The sequence below is a fragment of the Mobula hypostoma genome, chromosome 12 (assembly GCF_963921235.1).
Source record: "Mobula hypostoma chromosome 12, sMobHyp1.1, whole genome shotgun sequence".
Lineage (NCBI taxonomy): Eukaryota > Metazoa > Chordata > Chondrichthyes > Myliobatiformes > Myliobatidae > Mobula > Mobula hypostoma.
Genome location: NC_086108.1, coordinates 79,986,815 through 80,007,739, shown reverse-complemented (window position 1 = coordinate 80,007,739; position 20,925 = coordinate 79,986,815). Strand labels below are relative to the sequence as shown.

The 20,925-nt window shown below is 40.4% G+C and overlaps 1 protein-coding gene and 1 long non-coding RNA gene across 2 annotated transcripts in view; one reads left to right on the top strand and one right to left on the bottom strand.

Moving 5' to 3' along the window:
• Positions 1-20,925, top strand: part of ptch2 (patched 2) — a 112,140-nt gene that overhangs the window by 37,491 nt on the left and 53,724 nt on the right. Inside the window, exons 3-7 of the mRNA XM_063064464.1 lie at positions 6,677-6,866; positions 7,689-7,758; positions 10,676-10,767; positions 16,930-17,125; positions 17,998-18,119. Of these exons, the coding sequence (XP_062920534.1) occupies positions 6,677-6,866; positions 7,689-7,758; positions 10,676-10,767; positions 16,930-17,125; positions 17,998-18,119 (670 nt within the window). The remainder of the gene's footprint in view (positions 1-6,676; positions 6,867-7,688; positions 7,759-10,675; positions 10,768-16,929; positions 17,126-17,997; positions 18,120-20,925) is intronic.
• LOC134354945 (uncharacterized) overlaps positions 19,806-20,925 on the bottom strand; it is a 42,847-nt gene continuing 41,727 nt past the window's right edge. Inside the window, exon 3 of the long non-coding RNA XR_010019933.1 lies at positions 19,806-20,173. This is a non-coding gene — a long non-coding RNA (uncharacterized LOC134354945). The remainder of the gene's footprint in view (positions 20,174-20,925) is intronic.

Sequence of the window (20,925 nt, the reverse complement as noted above, 5' to 3'; positions counted from 1 at the left end):
AACCATTTTTCTTGGAAACATCTAGAAGCACCTGTTATTCCTTACATAATTTATAATTATGAATATTAAACGGCAAACTGTTCCTCTTTTGCCTACCCTTCCTGTTACTTGATGCGAGTTTCTTCCAGATGCTCATTTCTCTCCATACTCTGGCTCTCATTCCATCACTGAATACATTTCATCCACAAGGATACAGTATATTGAAAGTTAAAGAATATGCCTGCATTTTATTGCTGAATATAGATTTTCTGTTTCCTTATATTTTTGTGTAGGGAGAACATCTTCATAATCATGCAATTTTTCTCTGGTTTTCTTTCATCTTGATGTTTGCCTTTATTTTCAATGGACTTCAGATAAAGTTCAGAGCTGGAGTCGGGGTTAGTGGGCATTTATCAAATTAAGACAGAGGTCTTGAATGGTGGTTAGATTCTACAAAGCCAAGGAGTTAATGTTATTATAGTTAGGGATTTAAAGAGATGAAGGAAATTTGTTCTTCAAGGATATTATGGTGTTATGACATGCTGGAACTGGCCGCTTGCTCTCTAGGCAAAGATTTGTGGCTTTTTCAGTTAAAGCATATGTGTCACAGTGCTATTACCATAGCAGGGGATCCCAATCTTTTTTATGCCATGGACCAAAACAATGGGGTCTGTGAACCCCAGGTTTGTATCCCCTGCAAGGAAATGATGTTCTCCTTTGAGATTAAATTTGGAAAGGCACAACATTGAGAAGCGAGTCTAACTATTGTGTTAATTTATTCCTTGAGCGCTTGCTTGGCCGGGCGAGCTTCTGTTTTGTTATGTAATAATGCCTGTTAGACAAAGAGGAGGAACTGGACTTGTCTTAATGGCATCATAAACTAAGCATTGGGAAAATAGCATGTAGTTGCAGGAACAAAGCTACTAGAAGAAAGAAGCAGCTTTTCATCCCTCTGTTGGTTTTTAAATTGGATATTGCCAAGGCATTTGGGTATGACGAGATGCCGTGTCAGCCAAATCTTATGTTTGGATATTCCGGGTGGTCCAGCTGGAAGAACAGGAGATAGCAAATAACTGTAATTTAGTTCGCCAATCCTATAATTATAGGGACAGTCCACATTTTGTTTGTTTGCAGTTTTCAAAGCTACTAAAAGGACACAATTTGAAAAGGTTTTTCTGGCCAGTGGGTCATTTCAATCATGGTTTAAGTTCACAGTTTAAACCCATCCTTTCCGCTAACTTAAACAAAAATATGGAATTAAAGACAAACTTTAACTTTATCCAACTTTGGCAAAGACATATGTAATTTCTTTTAAGTATAGAGTTCTAAGAAACGGCGAGAGTGCAATGTGTGCGGTTGCCACAGATCTCCGAGTGTAACTTCCCAGCCTTGGGCACATGAATTGTGAGTGTGGGGGGTTATCTGTGGTGGTGGGGTTTGAGATGTTAGCAGATGGAAGTCACACTGCAGTTGGCAACCTACCCAAATACTGATTGTGGCAACTTTTCCAAGTTAAATAGAGATATTGATAATGAAATTCCTTTTGTAGAATGCAAACTTAAAGCAGGCCTGTGCTTTATTAATGCAGTATGCTTTGAACCATGGGGAGAGAGTGGGTTCAGGGTGGTTGTAGGTCACATGATTATACTGATTGCATGAGAATTGCTCAGACTACTGTAGGTCATGTTGCTAGCACTTTAAACTGATAAATTGAACTATATGTCATCTCTATATGTCACTGTAGTCAGGTCACTCGTCTGAGTGCTACTGGTACCATGTAACCCAGTGCTACCTGTCGCATGGTTGGGTGCTTGGCGACTAAACTGGCTCCCCCACCAAGCTTGCCTGGTGAGGAGGGTGGCTAGACACCCTGCAGGATGAAGAACAAGACCTGTCAAAGGGCAGATGAACCCTCTCGTAAGGTTAACGGCCATCTAGCAAACAAGTGCCGTGAAGCACGGAAAGGGCATCCCCTGCATCGAAGCTTGGTCTGGCCATTCACTGCAACAGAACTTCCCCCAGCCGTCTTGGACCTCATCATGCCGCTGGATCAGAGAGGGGATGTCGAGAGGGTGGGTCTGGACCTGTGCAACCCCCTACTCACCTAAAATCCATTCACGCACACGCTGTTCCTTTCTGAGGAGAGGGGTCAACCCCACTAACTGACTGAAAGGAACCATCATCATCCTATGGGATGGATAGCCAGAGAGAAAGAGAGATGTCACTATATGTCATCTATATGTCACCATTTTAAATAACAACGTGTTACACTTCAAAAATGAATCAACCAAATTGCAGTGCTGACCATTACACCAAGTCCTAAATCTTCAAAGAGGATGTTAAACGTAGAATATAGAAGAGTACAGCACAGAAACAGGCCATTCGGCCCACAATGTTGTGCCAAACCAACTAAAAAGCAAATCAAAAACATGCAGACACTAATCTCTCCTACCTACACCATTTCCATATCCAACCATCCTCCTTATATCCATGTACCTATCCAAATGTCTCTTAAAAGCCTCTGATTTATTTGCCCCGACCGCCATACCCACAGTGTATTCCAGGCACCCACAATTCTTTTGAGTAAAAACCTTACTCCTCACCTTCACTGCATGTCCTCTGGTATGAGACATTTTAACCCTGGGAAACAGATACTCTCTGTCCACTTTATCTATGTTTCTCTATGTTGCTGCTAATTGGCCTATAACTGCACAGTGTTAATGTAAAAATGTAAATAAACTAAAAAATCTTTACATAGTTCTTTTGTAAATAATCTTCACTATTTTAGTTTATTTTGATAATAACAATTTTTGCTAATTGTGTGAGAATTTTGATACATTAATACTAGAGTGTTTACTGTAGTGGCAACTTGCATTTCTAAATTACCGATATTGCTGAACAATGTATCTATTGTGGGAGAGCTTCGCTGTTCTGATAATCTAGGTGTGAAAATGGCAGCCAGGTTAGGAAAACAGTGTTTCCTATCCAAACTCCATTTTACACTCTCATGTGCCTATGTTCTTCCCCTCACAGACAGGCAGGTTAGTAATTAGAGCTTTCATCTTTAATAGGCTCCCTGATGAAGAGGTCTTAAAAGGGTGAGAGTGTCACAGTCACTCTTCAAATGTGCAATAGACAGTTAATGCCTGTGTTAACTGGGAAATGACTCCATACAAACTTGGTGCTTTGGCTATGTTAAAGAAGGATCAAAAGTTTGTTATCATCACAGGGCCTCATCAAACGACACTGTCTCCTTTAATGTGTGGCTTTTCAGAACGTTATTTTTCTTGCTTTGTTGTGTTTGGCTTGGTGGATTACATTCTGGAATTTGAGGACACTTAAAGGCTATGGACTTTAAATCACATTGCTGATTTGGAAATGGAAAAGATTTTACTCTGTTTCTGTTTCCAGTTGGTTACTGTTTTTGATCAGAAATGCAACATGGTGCATCCATTATTTCCAGCACTTCCAACAAAATTAAGATGGGCTTTATGCAGATCATCATCACACTAAAGGCTTCAATAAGATAGTCTGTATTTCATTGGGCTTGATATGGCTCATACTCATTTCTGTTTCGACTAAAAGTTGCAAGTTAATTTCAGCAAACATTTCTACAAATTTATTTGATACGGCTTTTCATTTCCTTCAGTGCCGTATAGGCTCCCCAAATGAAGGGGTGAACCAGATCTGCTCTAGCCTAGAGTTAGTGTCTAACTATCTGCTAAAACCTTTGCCTTTGAGATTGCCTCTCCATCCAATTCCACGCTCCACACACCCCCCACACCCCACTGATTCTTCAATGGAGAGAAATCAGTGGCTGAAGTCGAATGGCTCCCCTGTGAGGAAATTGCAAAGCAATATTTGGACACTTGCCACTGGTTCAGAAGCAAGCTGGCCTTTTGAAAAGTGACATTACTTGTCCAAGTTTAAAGCTTTTCTTTCCCCTGTCTTTAATGAAGTGACAGAGTACTGAATTTATGAGCATTTGAGTTGCTTTGACAGACAATGCAGAGCCTAGCAAAATCCTAGCATTAGCAAATATTCAAGGATATTAGTGTAGAAAACCACCCATTCATCTTGTTAATATACTCTTGCTGCGAGGCATTGGACAAAATGTAATAGCGTTTTGGTTTTAGGCCTTAAAGGGGAAACTTATGATGAATTTAAAGTTTTATTCTCTTCTGTGTAACATCACAAACTGCAAAAGTGAGCTTCAGTATCAACTCCTGCATTAGAGCAGCAATTGAGTTGCAATTTGATGTCTCTGCAAGTTTGCTCTTTATGGGGGAAAATATAAAAGTATAAATCTGCTAATGCTGCAATTTGTGCAGGAAGACCTACTCAAAAGGGAGTAGGCAGTAGAGATAAGGCTGCATTAACTCTCTGACCTATTCTTCCTTCAAGTACAACACACTACGGGGTGAGCTGGATTGATGAGCTCTCGTTAGAAATGTCCCTCCAATTACACCTTCAAAAATCTGCTTCAAAAAAAGTAAAGTGACTTTTTTTTTCTCTAGAATAACTGAATGCTGCTTTATAAATGGAAAGTTTTGTTTAGGCTTTGACATAGATGTTCTTTGAGTAGGCCTTGCCACCCCCTAGTAGCACAAGTATCAATCAAAAGAACCAAGCAGACAGAGGTGTTTGACTACCCACAGCAAGGGGAGGGAACTCAGCATCTGTCAGGATATTAAAAATAATGCTTTATAATGCTCCCTGTTTGTGGTCTTGCTGTATGATGCTGGTTTACCTCACATTGGACGTCTGCCAGCCTTTCAATTTGGAACGTGTTGTCGACTAAAGCATGTAGGAAATGGAGCCGTACTGTGGGGAAGTGGGAACTGGGTTAGTTATCGGGGAATGAAAGTGAGAGGCATGCACCATACAAGCCAGGAAATGTATTATGTACTCCAGGCCAAGAGAGGCTGCACTGTCTCAGTGTAAATTTTTATGAGTGAAGTGACAGCCCATTACTGTAATCAAGGCTGGGACTGTTCTTGTTTTAAAGGCACACTGTGCTTAATTTTTGATCATCCATTTAATATCTTGGGTTTGAAAACCTGGTACACAGAACAGTAAAGGGCATCACCTCATGTCTGGCAAAGATCATGCACTGTGGGAGGTTACTGGTCCAAGTCTACAAATCTAGGACAAGACAAATACTTCTTTCCTTCTTCTGGAAATTGCATTTGAATATTCTAAACACAAGAGTTACTGCAGATGCTGGAAATCCAGAATAATACATACAAAATTTTGGATGAATTCAGCAGGTCGGGTAGTATCTACGGAAACGAATAAAGAATCGATGTTTCGGGCCAAAACCCTTCATCTATCTTTTTCCTGTCCTTCTTTTTCCATCTCATTTGACTTTCTCTGATTGATCCAGAGGAAAGGAAGAACCAACTGAGCTGGAAGTGAACTATAGTGTAAACAACTGTATGATAGTTATTAATACTGTATGTGTTGATCATGATTGTTGGCGCGTGGCCAAGTGGTTAAGGCGTCAGTCTAGTGATCTGAAGGTCGCTAGTTCGACCCTCAGCTGAGGCAGCGTGTTGTGCCCTTGAGCAAGGCACTTGACCACACCTTACTCTGCGACGACACCGGTGCCAAGCTGTATCGGCCCTAGTGCCCTTCCCTTGGGCAACATCGGTGTCACTGAGAGGGGAGACTTGCAGCACAGGCAACTGCCGGTCTTCCATACAACCTTGCCCAGGCCTGCGACCTGGAAACCTTCCAAGGCGCAAATCCATGGTCTCACCAGACTAAAGGATGCCTATTATTATGATTATTATTATTATGCATATTTAAGAGTGTCTGAAGGGAAGAACAATGCTTTAAAATATTCAAACTTAAGATAGCGAATGAAATATTTTATCTTTGAGGGTAAATTAAATGAAAGAGAAATATAATGAAATGCTTTTAGTGAATGATTTGAATAATGAACCACTTGGACGTAAGGGATTTAACTCCTACCCTGAGTCAGCTGGAGATGTCCAGAGGTCATTTCAGACTGGAAATCCGCAAGTGCTGCTGCTAGCTGTGGGCCGGGCTACAAGACTGTGAGCATAAGCAGCCGTTGTGTAAAATCAGCTTGTCGAGACTTTAAATGGCACTGGTATCATTTAAAACTTGCATGATTTAAAGAAGAGGGATTTTAAACTCAAAAAGACAAAAATAATTAACATTATGGAGTGGATTTTTTTTCCCACTTTGAGTGTCTGAATTTAACTTATCAACTCTTGAGATAAATGCAGGATAAAATTCTTCAAACAGCTTTCCACAAAATGTGCCTTAATTCCAAATTGAGTAGAAGTTTTCAAGTTACGCAGTATTCCATTTCCCATTGGCATGACCTCTGTGAGGGATTGTCCCTTTGGTTGAATCTTGCCTATTGGGAATTAATTCAAGATTGCCTTATCATTCAAATCATTTGGCTTAAGATTCTTACAGAGGGGACTTCCATTAGCTCAAACTGAATTAAATCACAGCTCCAAAAGTACAGAGTACTTTTTAATAATGAGTACACCGTGCTGATCGTAGCAAATACCACAAACCAGAATTGGTGGTTGTCGACAGAACTGATTGATCAGACCTCTTGCTGAACAAGTTCCTAAGGTGTATTGTCACAGTAATTACGTGTTAGATGCCCTGTTTAACAATGCACTTTAAATGTTCTTTCCATGTTTCTCTGCAGTGGGAAGCCGGGTGAGTCAAGAGTTAACATACACACGGGAGAAACTGGGCGAGGAGACGATCTTCACCACACAGATGCTGATTCAAACCTCGAAGAATGAAGCGGAGAATATCCTTACTCAGGAGGCATTGCTCCAACACCTGGAAGCTGCCCTGGCAGCCAGCAAAGTACAAGTCTCGCTCTATGGAAAGTAAGAATGCTATTACTATCACTTATTGACCTAAGGTTTGAGTTTTAGACAACCAGGGGAAACAGACTCTCAGCTGGCCTGGTTTAACTGCGGTAGCTCATTTTAAAGTATTGCCAAAGCATTCATCTTCCTATCTGGATAGTACAAGTACCCAGATCAGCACGTGGAGATCCCATTATGCCCAAGGCTTTTGAGTATGTGGTCGTAAAATTTGGGACCCTTCCTGCTGCAGCAATATCAAGGTAACATCATCCTTTCTGTAAGCTTCATTGAGCTGAAATAGACCCTGTCTGAATCCACCTTATCTGCTATTAAAGCCAGCAGTGTTAATCTTGTAAACAAGCTCCCCCATCCATTCCAGCCCTTCTGCGCTTAAGCTTCTCCCACCCCTCCTCCAAATCTGTCATTTATAGGGACAATCAAACTTATATCGCCCATTAACTGCTACCATTGATGATGAAGGTAGCTTGTAACCATTTTGAGATCCACAGATAGGAAATGGCCTGGCCTGAGTTTTTATTGCTTCATCTGACTGATTCATAGCAAGAAGTGATATTCCTCCCTCTCAGTCTCTCTGTTTTGCTTCAGATCATTATCTAATAACAAATGACAGCTTGTCTAGCTTCCTAGATTTTAGTTTGGGGGGGGGGCGGCGAAGGCTAGTGGGCAAATATTATCTACAAAACATTTAAATGAAGTTCTTCATGATCAGGCATGCAGAGCGGTAAATAAATGTGTATGTGTATGCACTCGGTAATTAGCATTGCTGCCTCTGTCAGTGTACTGTTTAACCAGGTCATTGGCCTTTAACCTTTCTTTCAGGTCCTGGGATTTAAACAAAATCTGTTACAAATCTGGAGTGCCTATTATTGAGAATGGAATGATCGAGCGAGTGAGTACAGCAAAAGTTATATTTTACTATCTCGGGAGTGATTCTTTACTCTCTGAAACTTTCTGTTTTTAATTTGTCTGGTAATCGTTGAATTGGCATCACATCCAACGAACCATTGAATTTCAGTTTCATGGCTTTCTCAGCTCCAGTTCAAAAACGCGCACAGTGCTTTTGTTGTGTGCTAAATCTCTGAATGGGTTAAAGCTGAGGTAAAAAATCCTTTCACCCTGATTGAGATCATCAGTGTTATTTTAAAGTGATGAGGAAACAATGGAGTGTTAGCCCAAGTAAAAAGAAGCACCCCAGCATCCAAACTGTTAGAGCAATATTTACATAGTAATTAAAGTAGAATTAATCATTGAAGGCTGGAATTATCAATGTGAGTCAATGATAAAAGATTTACCAACCAGTCCCTGCATTTACTATCTAAACATTGGTTAGTAACTTACCTTTCATACAGTCTCACTCATTTTTCCCCTTCTCGTCTGTAATGCTGTTGTCTCTCTGCTGAGTACATTATCCAAAACACCAGGATTCATAAATCAATCTTGTCATTATTAAAATGGGTCATCATCACCGGGGGAATTACCAAGGAATTCGATTTTTCCATCTTCTAGATTTCCTCACGTACCTGTGCTTCCAGTTGAGGTCGCCAGGTAATGCAATGGGTCAGGACTGAAACTGTGGGTTTACAATCACTATTCTAAATCAAGGGTGCTGAGGTCAATATAGCAGTCATCCAAAAATGCTGATTGGGCAATTTAGGCAAGATCAGCTGCACTCTAGATCTGTTCTCTGAAACATTCTGGAAGACATTTACTGCCTTAACAATATTAGCAATGTAAATAAATCTCTAAATTTAACCGAAGTACCTTGTTAACAGACCTGTCCTTCATGTTCCCACCTTAGGCCAGTAATCTCCTGAAGGGCCAAAGAGTTAATTTAATCTGATGATGGGAGCAATGCACACTTTTAAAAAAATATAATGCTCCCATGTGGAGATCCTGGCATGATATGACACTATGGTATTGTGTTCAATGGAACTTGCATGTTGCTGTCAGGATTTCAAAGCCAGCCAGTATGATCAAGATGCAGAGGCAGGAGGCTGATGACAGGCTGTCCTGATTTATAGCTGGCTAATGGTTTTGGAGTTCAGTGTGGTTTCTGCCAACCTAACCTCTATAAGCTCTGGCTGGAAGAAGATGTTTGGCACACACCTTCATTAGTTATTTCCTCAGTTTTCTGTTCTCCCTCCTGACCAATACCCCCTCCCCCCAATCAGACACGCAAGAGCAAGTTATAAATCAATGTAGCCCGGACTGTGACGGTAAATGCAAAGCATTAAACTATACAAGTTAAATGATTAATTGAGAAGCAAAATTTATTGTGGCCTGCTACATTTAGATTTGATGCTCAGCCATAGAGTTTCTACTAAACTCAAAACTCACTGTTAAATAGAGATGGCTCATTTCTGTCATTACTTACCTCCTCCCTGTTTGTTTTACTTCTCTGATTTGTAGTTTAAACTAGAGGGTGAAATTCAGCATGCATAAAAATCAAATGCTTAATGGAAGTGGAAACCGTTTGTTTTTGCTACCTGGATCTTTTTATTCTAGGGAATGCCCCTGATTTAAGAGTAACATATGGACCAGGAATTGACTAGTTAAGGGAAGAAACTTTCCGTCAGTGATTTTACCTCTTTGCAGTTGTACTTTTTATTTGCCAATTCTCTTGTTGTGATGCAAGGGAACGTAATGGCCTTATTTATATTTTTCTGGTTGACTGCCTGAGATCCACACCATCGTAAGAGCCATCAGTCTGGTTGCCAACATGGGTGGACTCGGGCAAGTTACGAGTGGGAGCTTGCAGACCTGAGTGGAAACCAGTGTGTGGGGAAGACGAGGTGAGCAGAGGCTGCAAGGTGTCTTCGGTACCTGCTCCTTTCCAGCCTGACAGAGAAAGGTGGAAAACTCAATTATTAACTCTTTTGCTCCTCTGAATATAAATAACTCTGCCAACAAAAATAAACTCCCCTGATAGGTAAATACGCTGCTGGGTGCATTATCAAGCCTCTCTAATCAAGAAGGGCACTAACTCTGTCTCTGGCTAATTTGGATTGAGCTGATGTTAGTCAGAGTGTTGGTGATGATGCTTCAATTCACTTTAACATATCTGGACTAAGATGTGGAATGCCAGCCTGTAGTGCTCTTGATACTCCCTTACTGAGTGTCACGTTCTTGTTAACATCGGTGAGGACACAATCAGGTTCTACTTTGAAGGATCTTATGACGGAATTGCCTGTTGGAAGGACTGCACATGAACGATGATAATTTTGGACGAGGGATGGAAAGATGATCATAAGCACAAGAGGTTTAGCAGATGCTAGAAATCCAGAGTAACACACACACACACACACACACACACACACAATGCTGGAGAAACTCAGCAGGTCAGGCAGCATCTATAAATGTTTCGGGCTGAGGCCCTTTCTTCATGGAAAGATTATCATTGTCCTAGGAATGTGTTCCTTCAGATGAGTCACCCTGTTCTAAATTGGGCCGGTCAGGGCGCCTCTTACCTTCAGCCTCACCATTCACCTGCTAAGGTTTGCATTGGTACCCTGGTACTTTTTCAGCTGTAACATTGCAACTTATTGAGAAATTTGATAAAGTGATAGTGCCACAAAAGGCCTGGGTAACAGTGCATACGTACATGCACTGGCATAGTGGACTTGGTAATATCTTTATTGCACCCACATTCCCTTCACCAAAAATATCCAACTCAGTAGTGGGTTTCAGTTAAAGAAAATCAGCAGAAAATAAAATTAGGGAATCATTTGTTTCCAATTTTCTTCTTTAGCCTTGTTTAGGATAAAATGTAACCAAATTTGTTCCCTTGCTTTGCCTCCACCACCTAGATGATTGAGAAGCTATTTCCCTGTGTTATTTTAACTCCCTTGGACTGCTTCTGGGATGGTGCCAAGCTTCAAGGAGGTTCTGCCTACCTACCGTAAGTACGGCTGTGTTAATTATTATGTTTCTGGGGTTTTAGGGATCTGTCCTCTAAAAATGACACACTGGACATTTCTCCCAAGTTTTTGGTCTGAATTGAAGTGGTGAGGGGCTGAACAATAGCTTGCATTCTTCCTCTGCGAAGTGGTTACTTGTCAGGCAGAGCAGAGAGACCCTTGGGAATTCTTTGTCAACAGACGGTAACTGAAGTTATTCTCATGCTAATCTGAACCTTATTGCTGCAAGTTGCCCAACAAATAAAATGTACACATTATTCATTCTATTTAAAAATGCCCCTGAGAAGAAAAAAAACCCTCTTTCGATTAAAATCAGCTCACTTGACAGCATTCCGTCCTTGAAAGATTTTCCACAGCTTTTTTTGTGTTTACTCTGTCAGTGCTAAACTGACACTGACTCTTATTCTTTCTAATTTTTAAAAAAAATTTAAATTACCATGTACGTGTGACGTTTTCAGTGTTTAGCGTCTTTTAAGCTGGTTCTCTCACTCACTCTGATCCACAGAACTTTGCCAATTTCATCTCTTCCAACAACCTCACCCCACCCCCTTCCCAGCCTTCAGTGCCGAGTAAACCCTGTTTGTGCTGTCAGCTTCCACTTCAGTTCAGTCAGTTTGAAATATGTGAGTGAGAGAGAAGGGAGAGTGGGAGAGAAAGAGAGAGAGTGAGAGAGAGGAGAGAGTGGGAGAGAGAGAGAGGAGAAGGAGAGTGGGAGAGAGAGAGAGAGAGAGAGAGACAGAGACAGAGAAGGAAAACAAAGGCTGGCAATCTATTCTCAAACATACAAAAACAAAAGGGCTTGAGCAGGCTCAGTCAAGCAAGAAATAGGAGATAAAGGAGCCTCTCTTTGGTTGCAGTAGAAGGGGTTGCTGGTATGTGGGAATCAGAAAGAGCCTGCTTCATGCGATCCCTTGCTCATGAATTATTGGAGTGTCATTCTGACAGAATTGGACTTTTTCTCCTCGTCTTCTATTCGAGATGTTCCGTGCACTCGCATTTCAACTGGAAGAGTTGGGGGAGGTCGGGGTTGTGAGAGTCAAAATCATTGGTAGGCTTTGTTTATGATAAATCTATTGAAGGAGACTTAAAAAAGAACTGAAGAAAATAAGGCAGTGCCAATAATTACAGAACATTTCGATTGCTACATTGCATGGAACTCGGCTTTCAGTTTAGCTAGTACTTTTAAACTCAAGAGATATCATTAAATGACAGCAGAGTCCTTTGATTAACAAGTATCTGATAAAACGCTTTAATAGAACTTTTCTTACGGACATATGGCTGACACCGATAAGTTGGATTATTAATGACCAATAGCATATTACTGCCATGTGTTATAGATTCTTTGCAGTCTTGCACATCTTGTGGAAAAAAGACATTAAATTCAGTCCCCTGTGTCTCTATAACCTCGCAGAATCACAGACTTATCCTGTTGTCCTATTTTGTCCCTGATCTTTAAATCTGTGCCAGTGATGTCAAAGGTGTTGCTGCTCTTGTGCAGACATCATCGCACATTAAGGAGTTGAAATCTGCCACCAGTCTGCATCTGTTGACAGCCACTTGCAGCCACAATAAAACACTCCTTTCAAGTGTGTAGCTTACTATATACTATTAAATGAAAACAGATGATTAAAAACATTTTCAAGATTGTTCCCTGACTTCAATTACTTGACGATAGTTTGGAAGCTTTTCAGCATTTATGTACTTAATAGTCACTTCCTGGTGTCCATTATTTGATAATATATCAAAGTAACATTTGTACAGTACGGAGTAAAGTCATAGGCACACATATATAGCCAGGGTGCCTAAGTCTTTTGCACAGTATTGTACTTGTCAAGGTGGAGCAGAGAGCGAGCTTGTTAGTCTGGAGGAGCACAGGATGTTGGGAGTGGCGAGGGTGGAGCGCAGCGGGAGGGTGTGAGACAGGTGGCAGAGAAGGAGTGCCAGGGATGTGTGGTGCGGACACACCCAGCCCTGAGACACCAGGCAAGGTCATTTGATTCCAAACAATTGGTTTATTAATCATTACAGAATGTCTCTCTGGTGCTTCCCACTCCCCTCTCCTTGAGCCTTATCCTGACTATGATTCTCCTCACCCTGCCCCCTTCCCACTGTCAGTCCACAATAGAGACCCATATCAGAATCAAGTTTATCATCACTCACATGTTATGAAATGTTGAATTTTTTGTAGCAGCAGTACAGTGCAGTGCAATACATTAAATTACTACAGTACTGTGCAAATGTCTTAGGCATGCTGCCTATACTGTGTTATCTTCTTGAGTCACACGAGCAAAAAGTTAGAAGTTATAAAGATAAATTGAACCACACATTTTCATTCCTCTAACCCCACCAGCAAACTTCCCCTCCCAAATTCCCTATACTCTGTCGTCCACATCTAGTACAGTAGCTGAAGGAGACCTGACAGTTCTGAAGGAATTTATTAGGTCTTGTCGAGGTGGTAAGAGGCAGGCTGGGGAGGAGGGAGTCGGGTCTATGTCGGAACCTCTTCCATCCCGCTTTCTTGAGTCCAGTTTTCTGCTTGGCTCCCAAATGGTGATGAGCTGGCAGCAGCGGGTATTGAAATGCACTGAAATGAGAAGAAAAGGGAGAGAAAAAAAAGACACTCTTTGTGGTGACGGGAGAAAACCGTACAAAAGGATATTTTACAGATGAAGAGATTAATGATTTAATGTGGCTGAGAAGAGAGCTGTTACACGGAGAGTGGGAGGTGGAATGAGCACAATGGGGGAGGGGGGAGAGACACAATCTAGAGCGGCAGCCAGTGTTGGAGATCGCAGGGCTCTGTTTGTGAGGCGTAATCTGATTATTTAGAGGAAAGACCTTTAATGAAAAATTAATTTGATCGGGCCTGACACATAGCCTGGATAAGTGCAGGTGGAGAGTGCTAGCTGAAGAAAATGGGTTTATTAAAACATCACCTAATTGCAGCAGAGTTTGAGGTCTTAAACTGAAGGACACTAATCCCATCTTTAAAGAAACACTAATGTGGGAACACAATTCTATTAGTTTGCTACATCAGGTATCAAAATCCTTTGTACAATAATTTATTTTTCAGCAAATTGTTATGCCTGTCTTCTGCTGGGTGATTCTGTGTAGTGTGAAATATTAGTACACACAAATACAATTACTTCACCTGCTACTAGTTAATTGGTGCATTAATATTTCTGGTGTATAATTTTTTATAGTGAGTTATGGCTCCATTAATTTGTGTATCATTGTGATTCATTTTCAGTTTAGCTGTGCTTCTCTTCAGTTTTTGCTTAGTTTATCTTGTCATTGTATTCCAGATATTCTTTAGCTTTATTTGCTCTAAAATAAAACTCGCTGGTAGAGAAAAAATTTAGTTAGGACTCCTTCTTAAAGCATCATCAAAGGGTCTGCTCCCCTCCCTTGTAGATGGCTTTGTATGACAATTCACAGCTTACCTCGATGACTATCCCAAAAATGTCAACAGATATGGAGCGAGTCTTTTCCTTGCCTTCATTACAGGAGTTCAAAATGGCCCAGAACAGGCCAAAGACCAGTAATATCAAGACATTTTAGAGTTCCCCAGTAATTGTCATGTCTCACTGCACAAAGTTAAGAAATGTGAGTGGGCACCGCGGCCTGGTCAGGCTTTCCCTCACTTTGTTCCTGCATAATGGGATAATACATGGTCTTTTACTCTGCATCTGGCAACGATAGAAGCTTAAAGGAGAAGGTACCTCCATGGATAAATATAGTCAATTGGAAGTTCTTGCTGGCAGACTGCCCCATTCTGTTTTGTAATTTTTTTTTGAAAACAGAGGACAAACTGACATTAAGGAAACACTTTTTTTAAAGAATATTCATATTCATGGCCTCCTCATTTTTTTTGGCCATTTCATATTTAGCTTTGGTGAAATTGCATGAAATATTGGACTGTTTCAATGACTTGTAATTAGAATCTTTAGAACATGACTGGAGGCTGTCTCCTTTCAGGGTAAACAGTTCCCTTTGACAGAAGTTACCTGCAGAATTACTTTCTCCCCTAAGAACATCCCTAGAAGAGTTTTGCAATGGAAGCACACAGTGATCAGAAGAATTTGGTGACATGGGGAGGAAAAGTCTTCTGTTTATCATTTGTAGCCAAGTTATACATGCATTCTTCATACATGTGTTTTTGATTTCACTACAAGTAGTGGACAGAGGAAGTCATGCACAGTAACTTAAACAGATATTATCACTTTCATAAAGAGGGAGTCTTGTCATCAGTAGCCCCACTGCAATGTGAACAGTAAGCAAGATTTATGATTGTCAATAGTATTTCTTTCTGCAATGTCTATTTTTGTTGGGGATTTTTTTGGGCAGTAGTATTTTTTAATTGAAACTATAACTGGAATATCATTAACAGTTTCTGCTAAATTTGACAGTAGGGGTGTTACGAATTAACACCCACAGTTGAAATGACAACAGATAAAATAAAATACAGAGGTTCACCAGGTTAGTAATAATTCCTTTGTCATACATCATCTTGCTTTGCAACTGCTCCAACATACCCAGCACTCACTGATATACATTACATATAAAGCAATACATAAAATTAAAATACGATACAGCATGAAAAGATATTTAAGAGGTTCTGACTGGGATGCATGTAACAAAGGTGCTTGATATTGAAACTCCTTCTGTAAGTGGCATCTGCCTCATGAAATTGAAAAAAGTTTCAAAAGCAACTTTAGTTGTTCAAAGAATCTTTGAAGAAACTTGGCAAAGTTCTTATAACATCTGGCAACATATTCTGAAACCAGCAATAAAGTTTGCATGAGAGTGGGATCCTCATTATAGAATATTTATGCCTTAGTTGAAAAGAAATTTATAAAATGTATTTATATGCTACCTTTTATGTCCTTACAAGATATCCAAAAGCATTTAACAGCCAACAGAGTACTTTTGAAATGTACTGACTTTTATAATTAAGAGACATTTCAGCAACCTTCTGTAATCAATGGTTCAAACATGTAGAAATGCAGTTTACTTGGGTCATTAGAGCTCTGTGTTCCATCAACTCTCTCTTGCTAAGGTTGGTTGAAGAGCATCATGTTTATATTTAACAGCTGGGTATAAATGACATTTTGGTTGTCTCTAGTACAAAACTGCCCTTGCCGACTCAAAGATTCAGCACTTTTCTACTAGTCAAGTGGAGTGAAATGGGGTTAGAGAGGCAGGTTACAGGCAAGACATAAGTAAGATTGAAAGAATGCGGAGAAAATTTACAAGGATGTTGCTGGGAGTTGAGGATCTGAGTTATAGGGAAAGGTTGGATGAGTTAGGACCTTATTCCCTAGACTGTAGAAGATTGATGGGAGAATTGATAGAGGTATACAAAATTATGAGGGGTATAGATAGGGTAAATGCAAGCAGGATTTTTCCAGAGGTTTGGTGAGACTACAATTAGAGGTCATGGGTTAAGGGTGAACCCATGGGGAGCGGGGGAACTTCTTCACTCAGTGGGTGGTGAGAGTATGCAACAAGTTGCCATTGAAAGTGGTGGATGCGGGTTTGATTTCAACATTTAAAAGATATTTAGATAGGTACATGAATGGGAGGGGTACGGACTATGGTCCAGGTGCAGGCCAATGGGATGAGGCAGATTAATGGTTTGGTGTGTCTGGATGAGACAAAGGGCCTGTTTCTGTGCTGTAGTATTCTATGACTCTAGCTGGTCATTAAAGAGAGTAGTTGTGTTTTTCACCTGTGGAGAACCTAGTTTTATAACAATGAATATTGCTAAACTTTTGCAATACTAATAGTGATATATTTGCAATGAGTAATTATTAACTATTATCTGACCTCTAGTGCAGTACTCCATCTACTGGTTTTAATAAGAACCATCTAAGTTGACTGTAAATACCAGTCCAGACTGGATTTTCAACTTACACCCTGTTGCTGTGGATGCAACAACAACTTGCCCATGACCCACTCTATCGAACTCCAGTGAAAAAGAGTTCAAGCCACATCATAATACAGTTAATGCACAGCTCGTTAGGCTGGTTTACAGGCTATTGGTTACAGACAAACCCAGAACAGCATTTCATTGGTATCAGCTGGAGATATGAAAACAAAAATCTTGCCAGCAAAAAATTAATATACATTTCCTTCAGCAGAGGAAAGCCGGATATTCAGTGGATGAACCTGGACCCAGTGCAGCTCCTGGATGAACTGGGGCAGTTTACGTCTTTGGAAGGATTCAGGGAGATGCTAGAGAAGGCACAAGTAGGACATGCCTACATGGACAGGCTATGCTTACAACCAGATGACTCTGAGTGCCCCATGACTGCCCGAAACAAAAGATCACTGGAGGTAAGCCCTTTGTCAATGTGTCTCATTAACTGCTGAAACGCTCAGCTGGTCAGAACTCATCTGTAGGAAAAGAACCTGAGACAACATTTCAGCTGGAAGATCATTAATCAGAACTCTGTTCCGCTTTCCACAGATGCTGGCTGACCTGAGTTTATCTATCATTGTCCATTTTAATTTCAGATTTCCACCGCCTGCTATTTTCTGCAACTTTCTTTTGAGTTCCCCATTGATTGGTAGTTTATTTCTGATATTTTAACCTTTAGGTAAATTTTGGGCCTCAGCAATTTGAGCACTTGTCCTTTTGCTCAGAGTAATATGGGAATTTTCATGCGAGCCTCAACACCCAATCTTTAAATGTAAAAGAGCTCTGTTTGCCCAATTGTTTTCTGTCAACACAGTTGAGGAATATTTTCATTCTTGGGCATGCCAGTGTTCATCAGACAGTTTCCTTGTTTATTAGGGCAGCTATATTTTTGGACCAGATGAACTTTTACTCGAAAGTTAATTCTAGGTCATTGAGTTTGAATCTACACATGACTGAGATCAATCTTTTTCAATGATAAGCCTCATTTCTGAAGGGTATGGTTGCTGAAACAAACTACCCAAGTTTTAACAGTTCTATGTAAAGTTGGTTCCTTCCGTCTGGTTCGTCCAGTACATGAAATGCTTTTTTGGACATACAGGTCCACTCAAACCTATACAAAATAACTTGATAGTAAAGGTTCTAATAACTTGATCATTATTTTTCTGAGAACCATTGATGCTCCTTTTCTCAAGGAACTGCACTGAAGTGTGGAACCTGCATTTGGGCAAATTTAAAGGTCACTGTGATGCTATTAAATAAAATAATTTAAGATTTTATATTGTTACAGGCTCCTAATATTTCCACTGAGTTAACTGGTGGTTGCCATGGATTCTCAAAGAGGTTTATGCATTGGCAAGAAGAGTTGATTTTGGGTGGTGTGAAGAAAAATTCCCAGAACATATTGCTGAGGTAAGAGAAGAAGAAAAAGAAAAGTTAAAGGTATGGGGTTGGGGGGAGAGAATAAGTTATGCTTCCTGAAGTCTCGAACAAAATTGAATTCATTCCAATGTTTAGGTCAAAGTTTCTTTCTTTTTTTCTCTCTTAAGAGGCTAATGTAATGGGATGTAACTAAGCAGAGTAAACAAAATTATGTAGATGGAGCTGGGAGGAAAAGGGGGAAGGATAGATACAGAGGTTGTTAGGTGATAGATGGAAATAGAAGGGATCATGGGTCGATGGAACCAGGTTGGGGACGGTGATAAGTTTAGATATGAAAGTGGGAGGAATGGAGACACTTAAATAAGGGAAAGAGACCTGAAGTGGACTTTTGGGAATGGGAAAGATCACAGGGAGTGGGTTATCTGAAATTGGAAAATTCAGTGTTAATACCATTAAGTTATCGGCTGCCCAAGTGGAATATGAGGTGTCATTCTTCTTGTATGCGTTTGACCTCAGCATGGCTTTGGAAAAGGCCGAGGACAGGTCAGTGTAGGATTAGAAAGGTGAGAGGAAGTGATGTGCTACTGGAAGCTCACGATGGCCATTGTGGACAGAGTGCAGTTGCTTTGCAAAATCATTGCGTCATCTACATTTGGTTTCACCAGTGTAGAGGAGGCCACATTATGAACACCAAATGCAGTAGAGCAGGTTGGAGGAGGTGCATATGAATCTCTGCCTCACCTGAAAAGGATGTTTAGGTACCTGGATGGTAGTAAGAAGAGAAAAGGTGTAGGAACAAGTGTGGTAGCCCCTAAGGTGACAAGGATTTCGGATCTGGAAGTCCAGGAACCTTCACTCCACTACTGGTTCTTATGCAGAGAGCAGAAACCCTAAGGTGTAAAGCTGTGTGAATGAGTCATTTCAATGGTTGGGTCAGGACCCTGATACCGTTGCATCCACTCATGTTTCTCTGAGATCTCCCAAGGTTTCTGGGCTGAAGGAAAGGAGATTTTTATAAAAATACTATCAACTCCACTAGAAACCTTTCTCATTTTAGCATCTCCATTGCGAGCAAGAACATTTATTAATCTTCATTGGGTTTAAGGAAGGTTATTTATTTTCTCTGTCATTGGCAGGTGTTGTAGATACTCTCTGGTACTGAGAATGAGCGCTGAATTTTACCCTTTGCGATTAAGAAAGCTTTTATCATCTCTGCAATTAATTTGGATGAACAATGGATCTCATAACTATATCCATATTAATTCAACTGATTCACATTCTAATATTTGTCTAGTCTCCACTGAAATAATAATGCAAAATATTGCAGTGTTGCATACAAAATAATGGTATTTAACAGGTCAGGTAATATTTCTGAAGGAACACTGGGTGCTTCAGGTCATTGACTGTTTTTTTCTTCAGTTCATTATGTGGATCCTGAAAATAGAAACAGAAAGCACTGGAAATTTTCAGGCGGCATCTGTAGACGGAGAGAGATGGCAAAGTCTTGGGTTCATGAACTGATGATTTTAAAACCAGTCACCTAAAAATGTTCCTGTACTTCATCAAAAAGGCTGCCTGCCTTGCCAAGTATTTGCAGTAAACTCCACTATTAGTTCGCCTATGTGCTCAGCAGTTTAACTTGTTTAGCTTCACACAAGAAATATTCCAGAAGGTGGCAAGGATGTTAATATAATATTTTAATAAAACACACTGCGGTTAAAGTAAAATATAGCAACAGTGATATTTTTAGTTTAAGTACTTCACCTTTAAGGTAATGCAAATTCTAATCATCCATAATATTGCTTAGTTTCCGTTATTGATTAAATGAAGCATCGTGTTTTATTTAATAGAGAAGAGGGAAAGGAACAGGTGGCTTTAGTTGTGTGGTAACATCGAATGCGTCAGTGGTCGTCATTTACTGGTTGCAGCTGCTGTTACAATCATGAGAGCTTCCTACTTTCCCGGACTAATTAAGTCCTTTTCAGGGTTACTGCTTTGCACCTTCCTGCGAAGGCAGTGGCGAAAGCTGGCAGCTGATCTCCCTGTCTGTCTCCACGTCATTCCTGGGGAGCATGTGTGTGGCTCTGGAAAGACAGGAACCAAAAGAGAGGAGAAAATAACACAGATCACTTCAAATTGTAAAAAAGAAACAGTCTAAGTCATGTAAGAATGAATGGAATGTTACACAATCCCAGTATTTTTGTGTCTTTTTTTTCTCTCTGTTTGAAATCAATGTAAAATGAGTGGGATTACAACAGAGTTGGTGCTGTGCCCAGAACATGACCTGGGAAATCTCCATGGATGTGGTGCAGTCCCTTTAAACAGACCATGAAAGACCTGGAAACACTACTTTGTGATATGATTTATTATATCCTGGTTGCACTGTCTGAGCTCTGATTGTCAGGGTGCCAACCAGAAGGCTGCCCAGTAGCTGAAAACACAGATTTGAATTTGCACCTGTGACTAAACTTGCGTGAAATCTCCCTGATGAAGGGTCATAAAATTGTGGTATTGTTAAGGTGTTGGGAGGAGTTTTAAATGGTCAGATAAACCCTAGTGCTAAAGGCAATGATAGGTCACCTGACCCAGCTCTAAAGTTTCAGGCTGAGAACTCGAGATTCTGACTGAATGACATGTGGACCAGTGAAAACAGACACTAGTAGAAAACTTCTCAAGAAGAAGAAATTACAGTGAGTCAGATCTCGGCCCGAAGAAAATATTATTTAACTATCTCTAGAGCAAATAACACAAGCTACTCTAAATATTTTTCTAATCCTATGCAGGTCGGTGTTGATACAAGTCTGTAGAACATAGCACAGGAATGAGCCCTTCAGAT